The sequence below is a fragment of the Dreissena polymorpha genome, chromosome 7 (genome assembly GCF_020536995.1).
Source record: "Dreissena polymorpha isolate Duluth1 chromosome 7, UMN_Dpol_1.0, whole genome shotgun sequence".
Lineage (NCBI taxonomy): Eukaryota > Metazoa > Mollusca > Bivalvia > Myida > Dreissenidae > Dreissena > Dreissena polymorpha.
Genome location: NC_068361.1, coordinates 61420711 through 61448223, shown reverse-complemented (window position 1 = coordinate 61448223; position 27513 = coordinate 61420711). Strand labels below are relative to the sequence as shown.

General features: G+C 36.1%; 2 protein-coding genes across 4 annotated transcripts in view; one reads left to right on the top strand and one right to left on the bottom strand.

Annotated features, from left to right (window-relative positions):
* The window catches only part of LOC127837845 (pseudouridylate synthase TRUB2, mitochondrial-like), a 17980-nt gene extending 14078 nt beyond the window's left edge, over positions 1-3902 (bottom strand). The window contains exons 1-2 of one of the 2 annotated variants that reach the window (XM_052365251.1): positions 3785-3883; positions 324-437 (exon numbers count right to left, since the gene is read on the bottom strand). The gene's annotated coding sequence lies outside the window, so the exon portion shown is untranslated. Of the gene's footprint in view, positions 1-323; positions 438-3784 lie in introns of both variants that reach the window. The other variant, XM_052365250.1, reaches the window with a different exon arrangement.
* Positions 3877-27513, top strand: LOC127837849 (uncharacterized protein C1orf131 homolog). 2 transcript variants are annotated; one of them, XM_052365257.1, is made up of 7 exons: positions 3877-4032; positions 5690-5788; positions 6659-7155; positions 8888-9055; positions 12472-12558; positions 14033-14082; positions 27314-27513. In XM_052365257.1, exons 2-7 carry the CDS (start codon positions 5722-5724, stop codon positions 27429-27431), a joined length of 987 nt encoding a protein of 328 aa, XP_052221217.1. In that variant the 5' UTR covers positions 3877-4032; positions 5690-5721; the 3' UTR covers positions 27432-27513. The 2 variants fall into 2 exon arrangements, with proteins under 2 accessions (XP_052221217.1, XP_052221216.1); XM_052365256.1 differs by lacking the exon at positions 27314-27513 and adding an exon at positions 19520-19719.

The window sequence follows — 27513 nt, the reverse complement described above, 5'->3', positions numbered from 1 at the left end:
GGAAGAGGTAAAGGGAGGTAACTCAAAGGAGATGGATGCCATTTTGATTGGTGAAGTGTTGGATAGATTGAACATTGAGTTGGAACATTCACAATTGGCTAACATAACCAGATATGGCCGAGTTACAGAAAATGGCTCCAGAATACGTCCAATAAGGGTGAGAATTGAAAACAGAGGAAAGAGAGGTGAGATCCTTAGGAACGCTTTTAAACTAAAAGGGATGGGTAAGCCATCGAAGGTTGGTATCGGGCGAGACCTTACTCAGAAACAGAGGGAACACAACGCAAATTTGAGGAAACTTTTGGAGGAATAGAAAAGAGTACCTGGGAAAAATGTGGGTTATCCGTCGGGATAAAATTGTGGAGCAGACGAGAGTTATCCCTCCGGATGCAGTCCCTGATGCGGGGACCATCAAAAATGAATAGCTATTCAAGTTCCTGTAAATAAGTTAAATGTTATCGTTAACAGTTCCAAATGTTACCCTGTTAAAAGTTTAAAGACTGTTCAGTCAGATATTTTGAATCCACAAACAAGCAATTATATTAACTTTCATCATGGATTGAAGGTTTGTTTTTCTAATGTTGACACTTTGAGTAATAAACTCGAAGAATTTGAGGCGTATCTTGCAACTGAAAATCCGGATATTGTTGGACTATGTGAAGTATTCCCGAAGGTCAGTTATGACAAATATAATATTAATAACTTGTCATTTTTAAATTATAATATTTTCATGCCAAGTCATAATGGAAAGCGTGATGTCATATTGTTAGTGAGAAAAAACCTTAAGGCTACAAAGATAGACTTGTTTGAAGCCATAAATTTTGATGAAAATGTGTGGTGTGAAATAAATCCTGAAAGACGATGATAAGATACTTATTGGAGTGATTTATCGTAACCCATCATCTACTGAGGCCAATAATGAGAGACTTTTAAAGCTGATAACCCAGTCCTGTGCACTTAACTACAGTCATTACATGTTATTGGGTGATTTCAATTACAAGGATATAGACTGGGAAAACTGCAACAGTAATTACGCAATAAATGCCTCTGCAACGAGATTCTTGGATTGCTCTTTGGATAATTATTTACATCAACATATCAAGACTTTCACTAGAAATCGAGAGGGACAAACTCCAAGTTGTTTGGATCTTGTTTTCACAAACCAAGAGACCATGATTGACCAGGATTCTTTAAGTATTCAACCACCCATTGGTTTAAGTGATCATTCTGTTTTGACCTTTCAATTAGAGGAAGTTTCGGAAAGTTATCAGTTCTATAAAGGGGATTATGATGCTATCAACAGATAATTAGCTCAAATAGACTGGGACAATATGAAAGATAAGGATATAGATGAAATGTGGTATTTTTTTAAGAACTCGCTTACTGATCTTGTCAATAAATATGTACCTAAGAGAAAACAGAATGATAAACACAAGAGAAACCTTCTTTGGTTCAACAAAAAGTGCAAAGAAGCATTTTTAAAGAAAAGTAAAGCGTGGAAGCGGTACAAATATTCGAGAAACAGGGAGAACTATGCAGTCTACGCCTTTTCCAGAAATGAGTGTTCATCCACTGTTAAGGGCGCTAAAAGAGACTGTGAAAGGAAAATCGCCATGGAAATAAAATTAAACAACAAATCCTTCTGGAAGTACGTAAATTCTAAGAGAAAAACAAGAGACAGTATAAGTATCCTAAAAAGAGCAGACGGTTCAGATGCAAAGTCAGATTTTAAGAAAGCAGAAGTCATAAATTCGTTTTTTAGTAGTGGCACTGTGTTTGTAAGAAGTGAAGCCTTCAATGAGGAATTGCCAAATGACATACCGTTTTCTATGAGTGATTTTGAGATATCCATTATTGATGTTCAAAAAGTGTTGAAAACCTTGAAACCTGATAAATCACCTGGTCCAGATGGTCTTCACCCAAAAAATTTATTTGAAACACAAGGACACATTTTGATACCTCTGCACATGATATTTAGGAAATCCCTAATAAAAGGAAAATTACCAGGTGATTGGAAGAGGGCTACTGTAGCACCAGTACTTAAATCTGGTAATAAGAAGGAACCATCGAATTATAGACCTGTGAGCTTAACATCTGTTGTGTGTAAACTCTGTGAAAAAATTATCCGGGATAAATTACTGTCATACTTTTTAAATATGAACCTACTTTCGGACAATCAGTATGGTTTTCGAGCTAAACGTTCATGTAATATACAATTACTGGAAATTTTCGACAGATGGGCTGAAAGTGTTGATGACGGATCCCCTATAGATGTTATTTATCTAGATTTCAGCAAAGCCTTTGACAGCGTGGCACATGACAGGCTCCTATTTAAACTAAATTGTCTGGGTGTGCATGATGATACCCTGAATTGGATTGAGAATTTTCTGACAGCACGAACTCAATTTGTAAGCATAGGACCAGCAACGTCCAATTGGTCTAAAGTCATAAGCGGAGTTCCACAAGGAAGTGTTCTGGGTCCTGTACTTTTTCTTTGCTTTATAAATGACCTGCCAGATGTTGTCAATGGAATAGTCAAAATTTTTGCGGATGATACAAAGATTTACTCAAATGTTAATACCACTACTCAATGCGATGAATTGCAACAAGATCTGGACAACCTGTGTGACTGGAGTTCGAAATGGAAGCTTTCGTTCAATGCCAAAAAATGCAAAGTCATGCATATAGGATTTACTAATGAAAGGCATAGTTATTCAATGCCGGATAAAGATGGAAATTTCATACACCTGGACTGAGAAGGACCTTGGAGTTACTTTCAATGAAAATTTACATTTTGGAGAGCACATATCAAGCATTACTTCTAAGGCACAGAGAGTACTAGGACTTATTCACAAATCTTTAGAATTCATGGAGACGGAAATGTTGCTTCCTCTCTATAAATCATTAGTTAGGCCTATTCTTGAATATGGATCAAATGTGTGGTCGCCATATCTTAAAAAAGACATTAAGAAGATTGAGGATGTTCAGAGGAGAGCTACACAACTTGTTTCTGCATGTTCTACCCTCCCATATGAAGAAAGACTAAAATTCCTTGGTCTACCAACTCTGGAGTACCGAAGAGATAGGAGTGATATGATTTAATACTCTGTATAAGTCTATTTACGGATTGGACGACCTAAAATGGAGCAATATAATTTAACTTGGCTCAAGGAGATTTGAGAGGTCATCACCTAAAATTCATCAAAAAAAAGTGCCATCATAATGTTAAGCTAAATTCATTTGGAGCTAGGACAGTGAACATGTGGAATGCCCTTTCAGAAGAAAACGTCTCTGCAACATCCCTGAATGTGTTCAAATCGCATTTGAACAAAGAGAACTGGAATACGAAAAAATTTAAAACAACTGTGTAGCGCACTCTATGTTGCGTATAAACATTTTAAAGAAGAGAGGCCACGATAGACTTTGTCTAATATTACGACCCGAAGATCAAGGTAGTGGCAGCTATTGTTGATTCTTCCAAACTGTTCCACTTATGAATTGATCTTTGACTAAAGGTGTCGAGTCGTACCGTATTTAAACATTAAAAATAGTTATAATTGAATGCTTTGAGCTTTTATGAGTTAATACGCCAGGGTATATAGCTGGGAGTTGGATAATTGCAACTATAAAAGAAAATATCCGGATAGCTGAAATATCCGGATTGTTCCTTTTTGAGCTGTCATCAGGTGTTTGTGTAAAAATGATCCTTTACAGCGATAACAAAATATGACAGCGAAATCGTTCTAAATGTGTGTCTATTAGTTGATTGTCAGCTGCTTTTTACCTGTTTCAAAGTGAACTGACTTCAGAATGATAGCCAAAAAACGATGTTAACATTAAATTTTAACCATGTTTTTTAGGACTAATCTTTGGAGTTAACACTAACGTTTGCACCGTTTGTACTAACGGTGTAATGGTATATATTTATTTGCGCTCGATTATAATATCCGCACATTAACACATGAAACCCCAACACACATTTTACCTATAAACAGCTGATGGAATCGAGAGAAAACTGAAATACTAATAATAGTAAGTATATGAGACATTACTTTTTTGTAATATACGGCTGGATTGTTTCATTTTGTGTTGTTATTGCCGATTGATCATTGAACTGTATACTGATTTCAGTTTCGGATATGATCTATTACGGACAATATGTAATATCATGTCATTAATAATTTTATTGTATGCTTTCCGGTGGTTTATAGAGAAATATCAGTGAAATAAAACTGGTATTTCACTGTTTGAAACAGTGAAAAATAACAGTATACACTTATTTCATGGATGCGCGGTGAACAGTCAAAACTGTTTCCCAAGGTATAAGGGATGACTTTGGTATCGGCCTCGGGCAACAGTTCCCAATGTCAGCCCTGATACAGAGGGACAACAGTTTTGACTGTTCACCAAGCATCCATGAAATAAGTGTTTTATTACCTGATCAAATTTCCAACATAGAAATAACAGCAAACTAACTTTTTATTTACACACAACAGTAATCGATAAAATAAATAATTTTGACTGTTTAACTGTAAAATGACGTCATTTTTTCGAAGAAATGACGTCATTATTTCAGCGGGCAACAGTATACACTTATTTCATGGATGCGCGGTGAACAGTCAAAACTGTTTCCCAAGGTATCAGGGATGACTTTGGTACTGTTGCCCGAGGCCGATAGGCCGAGGGCAACAGTTCCAAATGTCAGCCCTGATACCGAGGGACAACAGTTTTGACTGTTCACCAAGCATCCATGAAATAAGTGTTTTATTACCTGATCAAATTTCCAACATAGAAATAACAGCAAACTAAATTTTTATTTACACACAACAGTAATCGATACAATAAATAATTTTGACTGTTTAACTGTAAAATGACGTCAATTTTTCGACGAAATGACGTCATTATTCCAGCGGGCAACAGTTCAAACTGTTGACCGGTCAACAGTTCGATATTCACCGGTAACAGTTTAAAACATTGCAAATTTCTTTTTCGACGAGGAAATAGCAAAAAATAATTAATTATCATTTATATAAGAAATCAGGTAATAATTCAAACTGTTGACCGGTCAACTGTTCGATATTCACCTGTTACAATTTAAAACATTGCAAATTTCTTTTTCGACGAGGAAATAGCAAAAAATAATTAATTATCATTGACATAAGACATCAGGTAATAATGAAAAATAACAATATTTTTCACTGTTTTACAGTGAAATGACGTCATTTTTTCGACGAAATGACGTCATAAATCCAGCGACATTATCCAGTTAAACTCTTTTACAATGTAAATAAACGGTGAAAAAAGCATAACATAAAAAGAAAATTTGGAATCCAACAAATATCCTCTATGTATATGTAATATAATGGAATTAATAATTATAAAAGATAAAATCTGACTGAAAGTTTCTTTAAATATTTGTATTAACATTCAGTAAAGATATTTATTTGTTGAAATTGAATAATAAATGTTGTCTGTGTAACACTTCATGCTAAGGCTAGTCAGGCACATCACTGTCTGCTTTTATGGAGTTTTATTTGAAGGAAGTCTCTTCTAAATGAAAATCCAGTCAAGGCAGAATTGTATTTCCTGATTAGCCTGTGCAGACTGCATAGGCTAGCAGGGACAACTTTTAATTCACATGCATTAACGCATGTTTTTCAAGAATGCAGCTCTTTTAATTTTATTTCAGAACCCACTGTGAAAGCCTTGAACCTAGCAGCCATGGAGGATGATCAGGCTCTGGACCCCAGTACTATGGAACATATTCTCAAAAGGCTGGAAGCCTATGGTAAATTGTCATGTGTCTATAGTACCGGTATATTGATCACTGTTATCTTCTACCAGTTGCATCAGTGAAGCTCAATAATTATTGGTCATTGTTGGCTCACATACTACTTATTAAGTAGCCAGGTACTGGTAAGTATGGAGGGGAACGAAAATTAACTGATTAGCCACCGGCCAGGTTTCTTTAATAATATTTTCCTTAAACCAGGGTCTCTGTTGTACCTGCACGGACAATGACCAATCACAAAGACCGTATTCATTGTTTTCGGCTCAGTTAATTACTACTTTAAAATAACCCGCGGTGCTATAAAGTATACTACAAATTACCCTAGGTACAGAATATACACTTAAAGGCACCCAGCCATTCTCCAGGGTACTTTTGAGTATATTTTTGTACTCCCAGTTATTTGTAGTATACTAAGCGTACCCAGAGTTTTTAGTAACTATTTGAGCTGACAATGACCAATAAATTAAGCAGCAGTAACCCATCATATGATAGCAGGACTTTTAATAGGATCAAACAAATAGGAAAAAAATATATATATTAAATTTTCAAGTAGGAATTCCTGTTAAGAAGTCATTAAAGTTTACTGAAAATGTGATTTTGTTAACAACAAGTATTTTATTTGACAATGACTAAAATATGCTGATGGATATTTCACAGCTTTAGTAAAGTACACGAATTGATAATTCAGTTTTTGAGCATCATTTAAGTACATGTACATATTGATATTGATGTCAGTAGGTTAAATTTACCATTCAATTTGTGTACACATATAGTAAATAAAAGTGTTTATCAGCATCTTCGAGTACCTTATGTTGCAATGATTATTTATTGTATAAAAGAAAACTTTATGATTGCAAAACATTTCAGGAGATTCATTAGTGGGTGGATCATCAAACACTAAAAAAAGAAAACTTGATAAACGTGCTAAAAGCTCTGTATTGGACACACTCAAGTCTAACAGTAGTCAAACCCTTGTCTCCAGCGCCAATAGTACTCATGAAAGTATTTCAAAGAAGAAAAGGAGGAAAAAGAAGAAAACGAAAGAAATGAAAAAAATTGAAAAACCTGATGTTGAAATGTGTGAAGATGACACAGACATTGATATGGATGACTTTGATGATGTTGATAATGATGATGATGATGATGAAGAGGAAAATGTCAAAGAACTGCCTGAGAAAAAAGTCAGTAAATCTGTAAGGTTAAAGAATCAGGCTCGACAAATGGCTGAGGAACTTGGTTTAGTGAGTTTCAAAAAAGAGTTGCATAGGAAAACAGTTGAAGAAGAGAAACAGAATGCCACAATAGCTGGACCAGAAGTTGTAGTGTTCCAATCACACAAAAGGAAAGAGAGGAAGGAACGAGAGGTAGCTATTTTAGTTTGCAAAACTGGGGGTGTCTGCAAACATAATTATTAAAAATACACCTGAATAACAGCTCATGCTTACCGGTATTTGCATTTTAGTAACTAGAGGATACCAGGGTAGACAATTTTTCAAAAAGTGTGTTTGAGTCCTGTGTTTTGTGTTATGACTAATCACTGGAAAGGTGGAGCCAAAAAATGGCAAGCCACCAGAGCCATATATCACAATACAGAGGTGTTTGTTTTTTTCAGCATTATTTAGCAAAAGATAATGCCTGTATTTGTTTAGGATTTTAAAACGTTTTGACTCGAATGAAATTGCAACCAGAAGAAGAATTTGCGTCTATAATTTTCTGATTACATTTTTTTTAAGTGTGGATCAGTCAACCCACCAAATCAACAAAAGTCCCACGAATATGAATGAATTTACAGTAATAAATTTGTCTTTAATGGGTCTTTTCACAGATTTTGGCGCGTAATGAAGTTTGTCATTAAATGCTTTATATTGATAAATGTAATCATTGCATCTTAAAAGCTCCATTAAAAAACAAGAATACAATAAAGAAAAAAAAGCAACCCTCAACTAGGCTCGAACCACTGACCCCTGGAGTACACGTCTATCGCTTATACCACCCTGCCATCCTTGCTCATGCAATTATTGATGTATTTCATACTTTAAATAGGCAATCCTCTTAGTATCACAAAATATAACGCAACAACAGAACTCTCCAAATTATTCAATCATTTTGCGTTGAAATGCTTTATAATTGTCAAGTTTTTAAATCGCCAAAATATGCATATAATGGATATTTTAGAGCATGGTAAATGTTTATTATTAGTGTTTCCTCACAAATATCATAACTAAAAGTTTGTGATTCATTATCTTTTTTATGTCCCCCACTATAGTAGTGGGGGACATATTGTTTTTGCCCTGACTGTTGGTCTGTTGGTTGGTCTGTTGGTTGGTTTGCGCCAACTTTAACATTTTGCAACAACTTTTGCTTTATTGAATATAGCAACTTGATATTTGGCATGCATGTGTATCTCATGGAGCTGCACATTTTGAGTGGTGAAAGGTCAAGGTCATCCTTCAAGGTAAGAGGTCAAATATATGTGGCCAAAATCGCTCATTTTATGAATACTTTTGCAATATTGAATATAGCAACTTGATATTTGGCATGCATGTGTATCTCATGGAGCTGCACATTTTGAGTGGTGAAAAGTCAAGGTCAAGGTCATCCTGCAAGGTCAGAGGTCAAATATATGTGGCCCAAATCGCTTATTTTATGAATACTTTGCAATATTGAAGATAGCAACTTGATATTTGGCATGCATGTGCAACTTATGGAACTGCACATTTTGAGTAGTGAAAGGTCAAGGTCATACTTCAAGGTCAGAGGTCAAATATATGTGGCCCAAATCGCTTATTTTATGAATACTTTTGCAATATTGAAGATAGCAACTTGAAATTTGGCATGCATGGGTATCTCATGGAGCTGCTCATTTTGGGTGGTGAAAGGTCAAGGTCATCTTTCAAGGTCAAACGTCATATAGGGGGACATTGTGTTTCACAAAAACATCTTGTTTTTCTTTTTTTTTACAATTTATGGAAACGTGAAAAGGCCCCTTTTAAAAAGGCTAGTTTATCTTCTGACAGGCTATTTGCCAATAAGTTGAAAACAGTTATGGTATGAGAAATAATAAAACAGTTGTTAACTGGGTTTTATTTATTAAAGGCTAAAAAAGAAGACGTAGTGAGACCTCGGACCAAGTTCACTCTTGAATCGGACGAGTTTGATATGAAGCAGGCAAGGTTTGAGGTGCGAAAATACGGCATAGCAGGTTTCCAGGGAGATCAGAAAGAGGAAGCAATGACAGCCCTGCTGATCAAACTGGGAGCCAAGGTGAAGGCTTTTTGGCATTGACACCTGGTCTATTATAGGCTATGTTGAACCTTAAAAATTAATTATAATGGTCAACATGTCAGCTTGCTTGTTACAATAATCTAACGCCTAGCTACTGACCTTTGAGATGTATGTATGTACTCACAAAAGCTCATAGCTTTCAAGAAGAACTACTAAGCTTTTATTTGTTAAATTAATATGTCAAAACTTTTTTTGCAGATTACATATACTGTGAAACCATTATTAATCGTCAGGCATTAATTTTTATAAATTTCGTCAGTCGACCGATCGGCGAATTTAAGATCCTAACGAACAATCATGCTTTATGTTTGAACAAAAACAAACACCAAGTTGAACAATATTTTAAAACTTTACCGTAGACATGAGGCTTTAAATTCCAACATAATCCATGCACACATTCACTGCTGTTTTGTAATCAAGATTAATCCGGTTTTGACACAAAGGGATGTAGATTACACAAGGTACTTAACTGACACGTGACACTTCTTTAAAACGCGTGTGCAGTACAGCTGTATCGAATGCGTTGACTTAATTTATGTAGATTGGTAATGAATTAGCGCTTATTGTTTATAACTTTATTACCCATTAGGTGCATTGTGTTTTTCAGGGTTGTTGCATATTAGCCATCACGCAGCGAATGCCGATAAAAGACAATAAATCAAATGAAAAGATGACGATGTGTGATCAACATGTGTATTTATCACAAATTAATAAAGAAAACTTTAATTGCTGTTTGTTGTTTGATTGTTTGCGTTTAACCACACTTATTACTATTGTATATGTATCAATTTATTTATTTTTTAAATTATTGACATTATTGATTTATATACCGGTAGTTTACTTTTTAAGAACAAACACACACATAGAGTTTATAATTTTAATGTTGATATCAGAATAAAAAAGCATTTTATTTGGAAAAAAACACTTAACAAACTGGAACCTCTTTCGTATAACACAAACAGTTTTAAAACGGTATTGACAGCATTTTTAATAAAAATCATACCAACTAGAACACATACCCAAGAACATAAACAAAAGTGACTAGTTTGATTTGCTTGCAATAAGACTAATTGGCTTTGTTGTTACAAACACTCGTTAACGGTTATTCGATCCCACTTGTCCGCTAATCATAACAATGAACGTGTGAATGGCATACATTAAAAGAGTCCATTACTGTCCCTTGATAACAAAAGACTAGTTAATTGGCATGTGACAAACAGGCCCCACCTCCTGCAGTGATTCTCAAATGTGTTCCCGCATTCGTACTACTATTTTTCGCAACTGCGATTGATCGCGAATATGTACTATACACAAATCGGATATTGACTGACGCATTTTTTAAAAATTCAAAGTCAGAATTCGGCGAATTAAAGTGCTGACGAAATCGTCCTTTTTTATAAAAATGACGAAATTTTGTGCTGTCGAAAATAAATGGTTTCACAGTATATAATATATATCGTTTAGCAGAAATTGTCTCTTGAAAACTTGGGTTGAGTAAATTTCAGTCATTTTTTTTATGTACCAAGACATTTTTGTATGACAGGGCCCTGTTTTCTGTGTTAAGACAGGAGTTATTCTGTTGTGTTGTCTTTTGGTCAGTCGCAATAAAATGTTTTAAGTTTATTAAGCAGACTTCGTTTTAAAGACTTCAATAATTTCATAACAGTGCTCCAGCTAGGCCTAAATTGAAGGGCGCCCCGCCCTGCCCTGCCCTTTTTTTAAGAAAAAAAATTTTTTTTTTTTTAGACATTATAATTTATAAATATAACATTGTATTTAATTTATTCCTCATTGTAGACATTTTATTTGCATGGTTTAATAATAATGGAAATAATATATTCTAACAATTATTAATAACATAAAGATAAATATGCAACAGGAACAGGGAGCACTCCAGATACGAACGCGCGCTCCAAAGTGCCCTTTTGACAAAATTCTGCGCATTGAAAGTTCCCTTTTGACAAAATAGCCCCCCTGCCTTTTTGAAATCCTAGCTGGAGCACTGTCATAACCAAGAAGTGCAGATGTCAATGACCCTATGTCCATCCTAGTGATCGAAATATTCCCGAGTTATTTGCAATTTCTGGTTATTAATCTCTATTGTGACAAAACTCCACTTAAGCCTTTCTATGTGGAAAACGGGGCTTAATACCTGTGCCTAAAGTGTCGTCCCAGAATAGCCTGTGCCGTCCACACAGGCTAATCAGGGTCATCGCTTTCCACTTTTATGGTAATTTTAACTAGAAGGAATTCTTTTCATTAAAAAATTCAGTCTAGGCAAGTCTAGGCAATAAGTTTCCTCCCTGATTAGCCTGTGCAGTCCACACAGCAGTCTAGGCAATCAATTTCCACCCTGATAAGCCTGTGCAGTCCACACAGCAGTCTAGGCAATAAGTTTCCTCCCTGATTAGCCTGTGCAGTCCACACAGCAGTCTAGGCAATAAATTTCCACCCTGATTAGCCTGTGCAGTCCACACAGCAGTCTAGGCAATAAATTTCCACCCTGATTAGCCTGTGCAGTCCACACAGCAGTCTAGGCAATCAATTTCCACCCTGATAAGCCTGTGCAGTCCACACAGCAGTCTAGGCAATCAATTTCCACCCTGATAAGCCTGTGCAGTCCACACAGCAGTCTAGGCAATCAATTTCCACCCTGATAAGCCTGTGCAGTCCACACAGCAGTCTAGGCAATCAATTTCCACCCTGATAAGACTGCACCGCAATCAATTTCCACCCTGATAAGCCTGTGCAGTCCACACAGCAGTCTAGGCAATCAATTTCCACCCTGATAAGCCTGTGCAGTCCACACAGCAGTCTAGGCAATCAATTTCCACCCTGATAAGCCTGTGCAGTCCACACAGCAGTCTAGGCAATCAATTTCCACCCTGATAAGCCTGTGCAGTCCACACAGCAGTCTAGGCAATAAGTTTCCTCCCTGATTAGCCTGTGCAGTCCACACAGCAGTCTAGGCAATCAATTTCCACCCTGATTAGCCTGTGCAGTCCACACAGCAGTCTAGGCAATAAGTTTCCTCCCTGATAAGCTTGTGCAGTCCACACAGCAGTCTAGGCAATCAATTTCCTCCCTGATTAGCCTGTGCAGTCCACACAGCAGTCTAGGCAATAAGTTTCCTCCCTGATTAGCCTGTGCAGTCCACACAGCAGTCTAGGCAATAAATTTCCTCCCTGATTAGCCTGTGCAGTCCACACAGCAGTCTAGGCAATAAGTTTCCTCCCTGATTAGCCTGTGGTAGTGCAGACTATGCAGGCTAATCTGGGACACTACCTTCTGCACATGTATTAAGCCCTGTATTCCCAGAAACAGGCGCAATGCGATTCCGTTTCTTTGTTGCCGACCTTATTTTTATTTTGAGTTTTGTTTGTTTTCTGTTTTAGCCTCCAAAGAACAAGTATGTAAATTACAAGGAGTACCAGGAGAAACGTAAACAGCAGATATTGGACGAGAAACAGAAACGAGAAATCGTAAGTTTGTCTGCGTATAACTTACCTGTATGACTGACTTTTTGAGCTAAATTTATTATACAAACAGAAGACAATAAAAATAAAACTGTTTCTGCATGGTGTACATATTCTGAAAACTAATATATTGTTTGTCAGTGTACTTATTCTGAACACTGTATTATGTGAATTGGGAATAAGACATCAATTTGGGGATAAATTGTGTTTTATCAAAAGTGCATAATTTGCAGTTTTATATGTTGCATTTATCTCGTTTTACAAATTATAATTAAAACATATACTTGCATATATAATAGCATCATTTAAATTGATTTTACTTCAAAACTGGATTTTTTATTAATTAAAAAAAAATCCTCATGAAATGAAACTGTGTCCATGCCGCACATGGACACGGTTAAAAAATACACTTTAAATGATACAAATTCAATTACTGTTAATGATAAAGTCATGGAAAATTTCTTATTAAGCTTAAATTATAGATAATATATTACAAAAATATATGTAGATCATGAAATGAATAGTTTTGTTTGAGAAAATCACCAATATGATGTCCATTCCCAGTTTGATGTCTTATTCCCAATTCACATAATACAGTGTTTCTGGTATTTAAACATCCAAGCACATACAAATGTCATGAAAAACTAAATTATGTCAGTTATGTGGATTTTACAAATCTGCAGGTTTGGACACCTCAGTTAAGAACAAACAAAAAATGACCGGCTTGATAGGGCGCTTTTCTAAGGATAACTGGTTTGATCTCCTGTACTGCAACATTACTTATGTGGGGATTATTCATTAAATCCTTTCTAGGTCCATTCTCTCTACCTTAGATTCAAGTCGAGCAGATGTCAGTTACGCTCGATTGGTCATTGTCGGCTCTGGTACTATTTGCATGTACCCAGGTACTCTTAAGTATACTTACATGTACCCCGGGTACGGTAAATATACTTAAACGTACCCGGTCGATATTAGACTGTACCTGAGTTGTATTTCCTTCCAAAATCTGATGTCGTAAAACGCACTACCGATTACCTTAAAGCCATATTAGTTATCTTAAACAAACTTCTCTTTAAAAAAAACTGCATCAACATTCTTTTTGAGTATGATTTTCGATAATATAGATGCTATTTAACAGAAAATTGACATAAATGTGAAATAATAAATTTTAAAAAATAGCCAACAACCACAGACTTAGCGTTAAAATTCCAGGGTACGTTTTAGTATATTTACCGTACCTGGGGTACATATAAGTATACTTAAGAGTACCTGGGGTACATGTAAGTAGTACCTGAGCCGACAATGACCAATCAAGCGTCAATTACTGGAATAAGTATGTGCACTTAGTACTGGTAAACTAGGAAACCCAGAAAAGTGGATGTTGGTTAACTGACTTCATTAATGCTGTTGAAAACATTAAACAATCCTACTAAAAAAACAAATTTGTAACTAAAAGGCCTACTTTTTGTCTGTATTTCAGGACCGCAAGTTGGGATTCAAGGTGAAGAAAAGTGGTCCTGAGAAACGAAGGTAAATGAAGTATATTTCAATAAAAACTGTATCTTTAGTAAGAAATGCATTTAATAAGGTTGATGTTGGAAATCTTTCTGTGTAAAAACTTTTAAGGGGCCTTTTCACGTTTTTGTAAATTGATAAAATTAAAAAAAAATTGTTTCATATTCGCAAATTTTCGTTGTAGTTATGATATTTGTTAGGAGAAAGTAATACTGATCATTAACCATGCTCTAAAATATCTCTTGACGTTTTAAAAACCAAAAAATTATAAAGCGTTGCAACGCGAAATGATTGAATAATTTAGAGAGTTCTGTTGTCGTTATATTTTGTGATACTACAAGGATTGCTTATATAAAGTATAAAATACATCCCTTATTGCATGAGCACGGATAGCCAAGTGGTCTAAGCGATAGGGTCAGTTGTTCGAGCCTACTGAGGGTTACTTTTTTTTCTTTCATTCATTTTATTCTTGTTTTTTTTTTAATGGAGTTTTTAAGATCCAATGTTTACATTTATTATTATCAAGCATTTAATGACAAACTGCGATACATGCCAAAATCTGTGAAAAAGCCCTTTAATGTTCTCTAATTCGGTCTGAGAGATGTGTTTAACTAATGAGCGTTGCAAATTAGTTTTTAAAATATTTGTGGAGCTTTCAGTTGTGTACCACATGTTGAAAGTCATGATATTACCTGTAGATCAGTGAATTCATATGTGAAATGCATTCACTGTACTCCAGTATTATGGTAGGAGTAGACATGTCACATTTACATGAGGAGCGCTTTTGATAGAAATGCTGTAAATAATACCAACAAATCTTTTAATACAATGATTCACTTAAAAATATAAACAATAAACAATGTTCCTACCCATGAAGTTTCAAGTTTGTCAAGTTGGTACCTCTAATACTTTTCTTAATTTTCTCTGTAAGTACAAAAAGCAATGTGCAGTAAATCTAATAATAGTGGAGCAAGAGTTTTTGTTGCTCTGCACTACACACACCCCTGAAAATGTATGAGATCTACCCACATATGAAGTTTAAAGTTGAATTTTTATACCCCCATTACCATTGGTAATGGGGGCTATATAGGAGTCACTTTGTCGGCCTGTCGGTCTGTCCCGAAATTTCATCCGATCTTCACCAAACTTGGTCACAAGTTGTATCTCGATGATGTATAGGTCAAGTTTGAATATGGGTAATGCCCGGTCAAAAACTAGGTCGTGGGGTCACTTAGTGTGTTTTAAACTGAAAGTTTGTCCGGACCATAACTATGTCATTTATCGTTAGATTTTAAAATAACTTGGTACATTTGTTCACCATCATGTGACGGTGTGTCGCGTGAAAAAAGTATGTCGATATCTCCAAGGTCAAGGTCACACTTGGAGTTCAAGGGTCAAATGCCTGTCCGGGCCATAACTTTATCATTTATTGTGAGATTTTTAAATTATTTGGCAAATTTGTTTAGAATCATAGGACGGTGTGTTGCGCGAAAGAATTACATCAATATCTCGAAGGTCAAGATCACACTTTGAGTTCAAAGATTAAAAATTGCCATAAATGAGCTTGTCTGGGCAATAACTATGTCGTTCATTGTGAGATTATAAAATCATTTGGCACATTTGTTCACCATCATTGGACGGTGTGTTGCGCGAAAGAATTACGTCGATATCTCCAAGGTCAAGGTCACTCTTTGGGTTCAAAGGTCAAAAATGGCCATAAACGAGCTTGTCCGGGCCATAACTTTGTCAGATTTTAAAATAACTTGGTACATTTGTTCACCATCATGGGACGGTGTCGCATGAAAAAAGTACTTCAATATCTCCAAGGTTAAGGTCACACTTGGAGTTCAAAGGTCAAATGCTTGTGCGGGCCATAACTTTATCATTTAATGTGAGATTCTAAAATCATGTGGCAAATTTGTTCACCATCACGGGAAGTTGTGTCGCGCGGAAGAATTATGTCAATATCTTGAAGGTCAAGGTCACACCTTGAGTTCAAAGATTACAAATGGCCATAAATGAGCTTGTCTGGGCAAAAACTATGTCATTCATTGTGAGATTATAAAATCATTTGGCACATTTGTTCACCATCATTGGACGGTGTGTCGCGCGAAAGAATTATGTCGATATCTCCAAGGTCAAGGTCACACTTTGAGTTCAAAGGTCAAAAATGGCCATAAATGAGCTTGTCCGAGCCATAACTATGTCATTCATTGTGAGATTTTAAAATCATTTGGCATATTTGTTCACCATCATGGGACGGTGTGTCACGCGAAAGAATTGTGGATAACTCCAAGGTTTAGGTCACACTTGGAGTTCAAAAGTAACAGTGGCCATAAATTTGGATGGCATGTCATGCGAAAAAATTCAAGAGTTTAAAGGTGGAAATGGCCATAAATGATAATGACATTATAATTATTATCAATCGCCATAAATCTGATTCTCTTGTTTTGTGAAGACAGCATGCAAAATAGTCTGTGTCAATGCGGCACGTGGGGGTATATGTCACGTCTGTGACAAAGCTCTAGTTGAGACATGCTGCAGAAAAAAAGTTGGTACGAAAATGAACAAAGTGTGATTACTGTTTAAACAGGGTAGATAGAGGTATGGTTCTTGTGCACTTCACATTGGTCAATACGATCTACCTACTTATATAGTTTCAAGGTGATACCTCCTATAGCTTTGAGAATTCTCCTGACAAAAAGAGCTATAACTCTAAAATTAGGGGAGCAAGAGTTATGGGTTCTTGTGTATGATGGATGGACATACAAATAAACCTAAAACCAGCCTACCCCCCCCCCCCCCCCCCGCCCCCACACCCCTATCCCCTTTACAATTATTTTATGCGGGAGGTTTGATAAATAGTGAATAACATGTTACTGCCTGATAGTTTTGTCATATATCCAGAGATGCTTAGAATAAAATTAATAGCGAGGTTTGTCGAGCCGTTATTTTATTTGTGCCTGTTGAACTAATTAAAAAAAATATATCAGGCAGTCTTATATCAGGCAGATATCAATTTAGTGGTATGATAATAAATCATATAAATGTCTTAAATTAACAAAATGTATACTATAGACATGAAGATAAATGTGTATGCCCAAAATGATTAGATTGGCAATGAAAGAAAACTGCATAGAAAACCTGCTTAAAATGCCCTCTAACCATTTTGCAATGCATGCATTGGAAACCTGCATTAAATGCTTCCGACGCATTTTTTTTACACTCTAAAGGGAATGTTGTTTGATAGGCATATGCTCTGAATGATGAGATTGGTAATGAAAATGAAGCTCATAGAAAACATGCTAAAAATGCCCTCACAACTATTATTGGTCAAACAACTAGAATATGACTGTCAACTAGGCAACTGTTATGTGACTTGAGAACTAAAATGTCCTCATTTAAGTCCCTCTTAAGGGAATGTTGTTCCATGGGCTTCCATGGCCAAGATTGCATTCTGGCTTTTCATGCTTTGACAACTTTAATGTGTATTCACAACTGAAATTTGTCCACTCAATCAGAATGCTTCTGACAACTATAATTGGTCTGTAAACTAGAATGCGACTTATGGCTAGAATGTTTCTGACAACTCAAATTGGTCTGACAACTATTATTGGTCAAAGAACTAAAATACAGACCTTGAAGAATTTTTCGAGAGCCACTAGCCCTGCAGGGCGAGTAAGCCTGACAATCCACTCGCCCTCCACTTTAATCTACTCGCCCTGCATTAAAAAAAAATATATCTATATTTATAGTTATGATCAACCAGAACCTTTTTGTAAACATAAACTATCATGTGACTTTGTCTCATTGTAATAAACAAACATCTATAAGTCAATCCTATAGTTGCATTTATTTTGCGAAAAAATACAATTAATACGAACTTTTACTGAAAGACACGCTTGATTGACAAATGGTTACAATATGGTAAATTACGGCTAAGGCTTCTTATCACGAATTATTCTGTTTATAAATAATTATTTTTTCTGTTTATTTTTGTATTGATATTTACATTAAAATTAAATTTTATTCCTCACGGAATGATCAATATATTTAACTGTTTTTTTTATTTTGAATCGATTAGCTAAGAGCACTGACACCTACGAAAAGAGAGCAGCCGATTTCAAGAATTATTTTTACTGTGCCCGTGACGTCATTTTTCATTGTCAAAACGAAAGTGCAGTTTCTTTGTGTAGTAAACCTATTTTTTGTTCGTTCGAAAAAAATTGTTCGCAATTTGTATCAATGTGATGTGGGAGTTCTGGAACTGAATTTATATTTCTCAACTTGAAAAACAGCACTCGCCCAGTTGGTCGAGTATTTAACAAACTTTACTCGCCCGACCATCAACTTCACTCGCATATGCGAGCGGTCGAGTGGATTCTTCAAGGCCTGGAATATGACTGTCAACTAGGCAACTGTTATGTGACTTGAGAACTAAAATGTGACTTAAAACTAGCATATGACTACCAGGTAGAACGTGACTGTCAATGATAATGTGCACTGAGAACTAGAATATGACTAGATGTTTCTGACAATTAAAATTGGGCTAAGAACAACTAAGAAGAACAAGAATGAGACTGACAACTTAAATAACAGTTAAGAACTAGAATGTCACTGACAAATTGAATGACAGTTAAGAACTAGAATGTGACTTACAAATTTAATGACAATTAAGAACTAGAATGTGACTGACAACATTTATGACATTTAAAAACTAGAATGTGACTGACAACTTTAATGATAATTAAGAACTAAAATGTGACTGACAGCTTTAATGAAAGGGAAAAAATAGAATGTGACTGACAACTTTATTAACAGTTAAGAACTAGAATGTGACTGAAATCTTTAATGATAGATAAAAACTAGAATGAGACTGACAACTTTATTAACAGTTAAGAACTAGAATGTGACTGACACATTTGATGAAAATTAAGAACTAGAATGTGACTGGCAACTTCAATGACAATTAAGAACTAAAATGTGACTGACAACTTTAATGACAGTTAAGAACTAGAATGTGACTGACAACTTTAATGACAGTTAAGAACTAGAATGTGACTGACAACTTTTATGACAGTTAAGAACTAGAATGTGACTGAAAATTGTAATGACAGTTAAGAGCTAGAATTTGACTGTTAACTTAAATGACAGTTAAGAACTAGAATGTGACTGACAACTTTATTGACATATAAGAGCTAAAATGTGACTGACTTGAGAACTAGAATGTAACTGACAATTGTTATGTTACTGCCAACTGGAACGGGACTGACAACAAGAATGTGACTTGAGAACCTCAAAGTGACTGACAAATGGAATATTACTGACTGAAAATTAGAAAAAGATAGACAACTGTAATTTGACTGACAGCTGTTATGTGTCTGATAACAAAGCTGGACCTGTGACAAAGAGCTGATAAATAGCTTTATGATATATACTGTTATGTTTTCAGGAGGGACAAGAATGATATTGGTCATCTGGATGGGCAGGTTGGACGCTGGAAGAACGGCGTACAGGTCGTAAAGAAGGACGATCTTAAAGGGTTCAATAAGTCTAAGGTTAAATATTAGCACGTCGAATTGTGTGGCGAATGCTTGCTTTGAAATGTTGGTAAATGTGAATGTTTTTATAAAATAAAAAATTAAAAATCTCTGTTTTTTTTACATCTGAATCATTTTAGTAATGGTAGTGTTGTTATAACAAAATTATGCGAGTCAAATAACCATTGCTTAAGACATCGCAAATAATACCGTTGTATACTGATTAGCAGGCATCATATTTTTTTCGATTTTGTCGGTCCTAGACCGATTGGGGTCGTGAAAGACCGATTGAAAATCCCAAACAGTCGGTCCGATTCTGTGTGCTAAAATTCCCATGTCATGAAAACGATTACACAGTGTACATGCTAACCATGGCTTCCGAACCGGATTTTCCTGTGAAACACAACTACTGACCACTGTCCATGACCTTCTCTCCAACTATGACTCTGGCACGCAGATAGATATGGCTATCCTGGATTTCAGCAAGGCCTTCGATACGGTTCCACATAAAAAGCTCCTGCATAAACTGAAGCAGTATGGCGTCACTGGTAGCATAAATCACTGGCTCGAGGACTTCCTTACAGACAGGAGCATGAATGTTGTTGTGGAGGGAGAGAAATCAAACCCGGTAACTGTCGACTCCGGTGTTCCACAGGGCACAGTCCTTGGCCCTCTGCTTTTCCTCTGCCACATTAATGATCTACCCGATTCAGTTAAGTCATCGGTCCGCCTATTTGCAGACGACTGCCTACTTTATCGACCCATCAGAAGTCGCCATGACCATGAAATTTTACAACAAGACCTGAACAAACTAGAAACCTGGGCTAACACATGGGGCATGCGATTCAACGCCAAAAAATGCTACATCCTAACCATAAACCAGAAAACCTCAAAATTTTACCAACTCGAAAACCACATCCTTCAACAAGTCCCAGAAAACCCATACCTTGGAGTGACAATATCAGAAGACCTAACTTGGAGCTCACACATAAATAAAATCACCAAAAAAGCAAACTCTACACTCGGCTTCCTAAGACGCAACCTGAAACACTGCCCCGAATCCTGCCGTAAAACAGCATACTTCGCCTTAATTAGAACAACTCTAGAATATAGCTCCATTGTCTGGGACCCACTCCTTCAAAAAGACATCGATAAAATTGAAAAGATCCAAAAACAATCAGCGAGGTTCATAACCGGCGACTACTACACCAAAACACCAGGCTGCGTGACAAACATGCTGAAGAGTATGAAGATCCCACCTCTCCAGGAAAGAAGGAAGGCCAATAGACTTATCTTCTTCTTCAAGGTGGTTGAGGGGCTGGTGCCAGCAATGCCTAGCCAAGACTTCCTTACTCCAGTCCGGCAATCAAAGCGTAAAATTACCCCTAAACATTTCAAAGACTTCAAAGTAAACAATATCGTTGAACAATATTCAGTTAATAACTCTAAGTGTTTCACACCAATCCAGTGCAAAACCCAATTATACAAAAACTCATTTTTCCCTAAGACATTAATAGAGTGGAACAATCTTGAAGAAAGTGTTGTTCGCGCGGACACAGTTGACATATTCAGGTCAACTGTCCTACAGTGGGACTAAACCACCCTCTCTTCCGTCGCGCCTACACCGAAAGGTCCTGCGACGTACATATCCAGATCCAGATCCAGAACATAGATCTACCCTAATTACATTCTTATCTCGAGTAGGTGTGAAAACCATTCACTGCAGTCTCTAAACCAGTCAGGACCAGTTTATTGCGTGTCAGCCGACTAGTATCAGAGTATGACCCCAAGCAGCGAAAATTCGCGCTGTTGTGTATTAGTCATGCGTGAATAACCCCGTGTCTATATCCATCGATAATTTCACTGGCTTATACCTAGCGCACTAATCGGTCCGTAATGTGTAAAATCGTTGACAGTTACTTCGGAGATGAAAACTTCAATGTTCATAATCCTCGTGGAAAGTGTGCATTTCATGCATGATACAGTAAACTTTCATATAAACAAAGAAGAAAATCGGATATTCTGCAATAATTCATAATCAGTGATTAGTGTATTGTACATGTATTTCAACAAAGCAAGATATATGTATTACACAGCAAATTGTGTAACCTCAAATGAATTATACTCATTATCCAGACATTTTAGTTTACACTGCCTACGCTGCTGTAATCACATTGCATAAAACAACAACTTCTTAAACAGAAAATCTTTATATCGAACACATGAAGCAATTTCAAACTAATGACCGTGTGCAAAGTGTGTACATGTACATCGAGTAAAGCGCTGGGCTAGAAGTGACTTGGATTCTCGACCCGGCCACTTGTGTGGGAATCAATCATGAAATACTGTGTACGTCCAGCCCCTAAGTACCTCTGATTCAAGCCGGGTAGTTGTCAGTTACTGGCGTCAGTAAAAGCAATTAGCAAGGGTAAACCAGGTTACACACGAAAAGAGTAATGCGGCTAATTTACCGCCGATATTATTATGAGATAGTCACTGTTGAATGCTTCAAATTATTCAAACATACACACATTGTATCATTGGTTTTTTAGCTCGACTATTATATATGAAATATATATAGTGGAGCTATCCTACTCACCCTGACGTCGGCGTTTCCATTCGGTTCCGTTAGCGTGGAAATGTTAAAGTTTTCGTACTACCCCAAGTATTTTCATTGTCCCTTGACATATTGCTTTCATATTTTGCATACTTGTTTACCAACATGACCCCAACCTTTAAACAAGAGCAAACAACTCTATCAAGCATGTTTTTGTCATAATTATGGCCCCTTCTCCACTTATAATATGCAGCAAATGTAAAAGTTTTGGTATAACCCCATTTATTTTCATTGTCCCTTGACATATTGCTTTCATATTTTGCATACTTGTTGACCAACATCACCCCAACCTATAAACAAGAGCAGACAACTCTATCAAGCATTTTGTCATAATTATTGCCCCTTTTATACTTAGAATATGCATATTATTGATAAATATATGTTAAAGTTTGCGTACTACCCCAAATATTTCCTATATCCTTTGACATACTGCTTTTATATGTTTCATACTTGTTTACCAACATTACCCCAACCTATAAACAAGAGCAGATAACTGTATCAAGCATTTTGACATAATGAAGGCCCCTTTTACACTTAGATAATTGAACATTTTGCTTAAATTGCCATAACTTCTTTATTTATGATCACATTTTATTATTACTTTGACAAAACAACACTTACCTGAATACCACAATGGATTCCATCCAAACAATACCCCACGCCCCTACCCAGAATCCCTCCCCCCCCCCCCAAATTATTTTTTTTATGTCCCCCACCCACTATAGTGGGGGACATATTGTTTTTGCCCTGTCTGTTGGTTGGTTGGTCTGTTGGTTTGCGCCAACTTTAACATTTTGCAATAACTTTTGCTATATTGAAGATAGCAACTTCATATTTGGCATGCATGTGTATCTCATGGAGCTGCACATTTTGAGTGGTAAGGTCAAGGTCATCCTTCAAGGTCAAAGGTCAAAAAAACTAAATAAAAGCGGCGCAGAAGGGGACATAGTGTTTCTGACAAACACATTTCTTGTGTTTTTTTAAACATCATCTAATAAATTACCCCACCCCACATTATACCCCCTCTCACCCCCCTACCCCCCCCAATTTTTTTTAAACATCATCTTATAAATTACCCCAACCCACATTATAACCCCCTCTCGACCCCCCCCCCAAATTTTTATTTTTTTTTCCTTTTTTTTATTTTTTGAAAGATCGTCTAATAAATGACCACACCCCACATTAAACCCCCCGATCACCCCCCCCCCCCAAAAAAAATTAAATAAATATTTTGTTTTTCCCTTTTTTTTTGGAAAGATCGTCTAATAAATTATTGAAAATGAACAGTTTCCCCATGATGGCTTACGTTATACTGTCAAGCACTCGAATAGTCGAGCGCGCTGTCCTCTGACAGCTCTTGTTTCTCTTGCACCCCTGTCTTGTTTTACTTGACAAACACTTAAAGTAAAATGCACCGATTTTGTTCACGCGGCTAATGTACACATGTACCAAGAAATCACACGCCCAACACTTGACTGTCAGATTTGTTATGTTGCACAAACATGTTCTTATGTGTTTTCACGCCATGCAAGTGATTCAGTGCTTTATGTATTAAAATAGTCATTTAAAAAGACTAATACCCTTAGCAAATTCCTTTAAATTAGGTGGATTTATTATAAGTTGCAACTGATTCGTTACATAAAATGGGTTCTGAAAAAAAATGGGCTTAAGGCATATGCGTAAAGTATCGTCCCATAGTAGATGGTGCATTCCGCAAAGGCTAGTCATTGGCCTAGTATCACGAACATACTTAAGTCGCTATTTTGACTCAACTTTGAGATTTTGCTCAATTGTTGAGATGAGTTTAAACACCTTGCTCAAATTGGTGATCACGAAACGTTTTTGAGTACTGAGTCTAACTCATGTTTGAGTTTGAGCACAACTATTTGAGCAAGCGTTCAACCTGTCCTAAGTTGTAAAGCAGTACTCAATCATGGCCGCTTTTGATGAACGCATTCAACGTTTACGAGGATATTAGCCGATTTAACGCGCTTTTGAGGTAAGCAGCAACCCTTAAGAAAAAGAAAGCGATACATATCGATTTCACCCGGAAACTATTTATATATTTCATTGTTTGATTGCTGATTTATGAATTGGACGCACCGACTCGTCGTTCATTACACAATAATGAATATGGACCGTTAAGTAAAAATATTCTATTATACTACATATATATACAAGGGATACAACTGTGAAAATTCCTGCACACAACCATGGTGTAAACAATAGCGAAAAATTTGCTTCCAAACGCAATAAATACACCAATTAAACTCTATTACAACAGCCAAGACATTTATCTTTCAGAAAATAATACACTTGGCAAAAAAGTACAAGCTTTTCATTGAATTAAGAGAGAAAGTTTTATTCAAAATTCTCAAAAATCCTTACTTGGACACAGGTGTGCACAGCTGAAAACTGAGAATTCTAGAAGTAATTTTCGTATTCCTTTGTTATAAAGCTCTTTTGCTGGTACATATTCCTTGGATAGTTTTTTTCATAGTAAAATAGAACATAATTACTATTTAGTGAGCATATTTTGCTAGAAATTCATATCAATCTGCTTCAATTTCACAATGACAATGTTTTACTTTCATTTTGGATAGTTCACATGTATTTCTAACATGCGATTTGATTGGTTGAAATTCCACTGCAGTAATAAATTCAGCCATTCACGTTCCACGTAACATTACCTGACAAATTGCATAGAAATCCTTGAAGATAGTAGAAATGTAAACCAATTTAATATTTGCGGTGTTTTACATATATGCAGTTACATGCAATTATGGAAGGTGTCTACTTTGATTAATAAAGTGTCGATGTATAATAAAACAAGGTAAAATTTGCTCAACTTCTCTGTAATAATTAAATTATGAAACAAAATGTGTCAAAGTGGATGTGCACACCTGTGTCGCATTTCGAAAATTTAACCGTTTTTCATGAAACTTTCGTTTCAAACACAACTATGAACACTTTTACTGCTATAAACATGGTTATTTTCTGATAGATAAATGTCTGAGCTGTTGTTATACAGTTTTTTTGTGTGTAATTATAGCTTTTGGAAGCGATTTTTTTGCTTTTGTTCAGACCATGATGTTGTGCAGGAAATTTGACAGTTGTATCCCTTGTTTATATGTATATAGTATAATAGAGTATTTTTTACCTAACGATCCCTGTGCTTGCCATGACTTTATTATTGAACGTGTCTGTGTGCATGTGGTAAGGAAAACATTGCTGCATACTAGAAATTCACTGTTTTGATTTAGGTTGGAGACAGTATAGTACCAGAAGGGCCGTTTACCAAAAGGCGTTGGCGGGAAACCATCATCAACTGCATATAAAACTGGTAAAAAGATGGCCATAAAACAGTGACTGTTGATTCGCGTGGAGTTCTTTTTTACATACCACATGATCTATATTTTTTATTGTTTAAATCAATTCGTCTTGGGATGCTCTTTAAGAAAAGGTATGGTTATGGGGTCTCTACGCGCTTAAGTTTGACTTTATTTATTGTTGAAGTTATTGCTTTTACATTGAATTTGTTAAGGAAATCTTTTAGTATATTGTGACCTTCAACAAGTTTTAATTGAACAATACTTAAGTACGATATTCAGGCCTCGACACTAACGGTGGTCCGGGAACCCGAGGCCCCCAGATTTTAGATCTTTACCTAGGCTAATACAAAAAGATTTCGAATAGACTTCCATGTTAGAGCTTTAATATTTAGAATAATCTTTTGTTGTATAAACAAAATTGGTGGTTTAATGTCCATTTCATTATATTCATTATGCCCCTCTTCGAAGAAGAGGGGGTATATTGTTTTGCACATGTCGGTCCGTCCGTCCGTATGTCCGTACGTCCACCAGATTGTTTCCGGATGATAACTCAAGAACGCTTATGCCTAGGATCATTAAACTTTATAGGTACATTGATCATGACTCGCAGATGACCCCTATTGATTTTCAGGTCACTAGGGCAAATGTCAAGGTCACAGTGACCCGAAATAGTAAAATGGTTTCCGGATGATAACTCAAGAACGCTTATGCCTAGGATCATGAAACTTCATAGGTTTATTGATCATGACTTGCAGATGACCCCTATTGATTTTCAGGTCACTAGGTCAAATGTCAAGGTCACGGTGACCCGAAATAGTAAAATGGTTTCCGGATGATAACTCAAGAACGCTTATGCCTATGATAATGAAACTTCATTGGTACATTGATAATGACTCGCAGATGACCCCTATTGACTTTCAGGTCACTGGGTCAAAGGTCAAGGTCACAGGGCCAAAAAACGTATTCACACAATGGCTGCCACTACAACTGACAGCCCATATTGGGGGCATGCATGTTTTACAAACAGCCCTTGTCTTATTTCCAATTGTTATACTAAGTTGAATAAAAATGTATTGATATATTGATATATTAAAAAATAGAATGTGACTGACAACTTTATTAACAGTTAAGAACTAGAATGTGACTGAAATCTTTAATGATAGATAAAAACTAGAATGAGACTGACAACTTTATTAACAGTTAAGAACTAGAATGTGACTGACACATTTGATGAAAATTAAGAACTAGAATGTGACTGGCAACTTCAATGACAATTAAGAACTAAAATGTGACTGACAACTTTAATGACAGTTAAGAACTAGAATGTGACTGACAACTTTAATGACAGTTAAGAACTAGAATGTGACTGACAACTTTTATGACAGTTAAGAACTAGAATGTGACTGAAAATTGTAATGACAGTTAAGAGCTAGAATTTGACTGTTAACTTAAATGACAGTTAAGAACTAGAATGTGACTGACAACTTTATTGACATATAAGAGCTAAAATGTGACTGACTTGAGAACTAGAATGTAACTGACAATTGTTATGTTACTGCCAACTGGAACGGGACTGACAACAAGAATGTGACTTGAGAACCTCAAAGTGACTGACAAATGGAATATTACTGACTGAAAATTAGAAAAAGATAGACAACTGTAATTTGACTGACAGCTGTTATGTGTCTGATAACAAAGCTGGACCTGTGACAAAGAGCTGATAAATAGCTTTATGATATATACTGTTATGTTTTCAGGAGGGACAAGAATGATATTGGTCATCTGGATGGGCAGGTTGGACGCTGGAAGAACGGCGTACAGGTCGTAAAGAAGGACGATCTTAAAGGGTTCAATAAGTCTAAGGTTAAATATTAGCACGTCGAATTGTGTGGCGAATGCTTGCTTTGAAATGTTGGTAAATGTGAATGTTTTTATAAAATAAAAAATTAAAAATCTC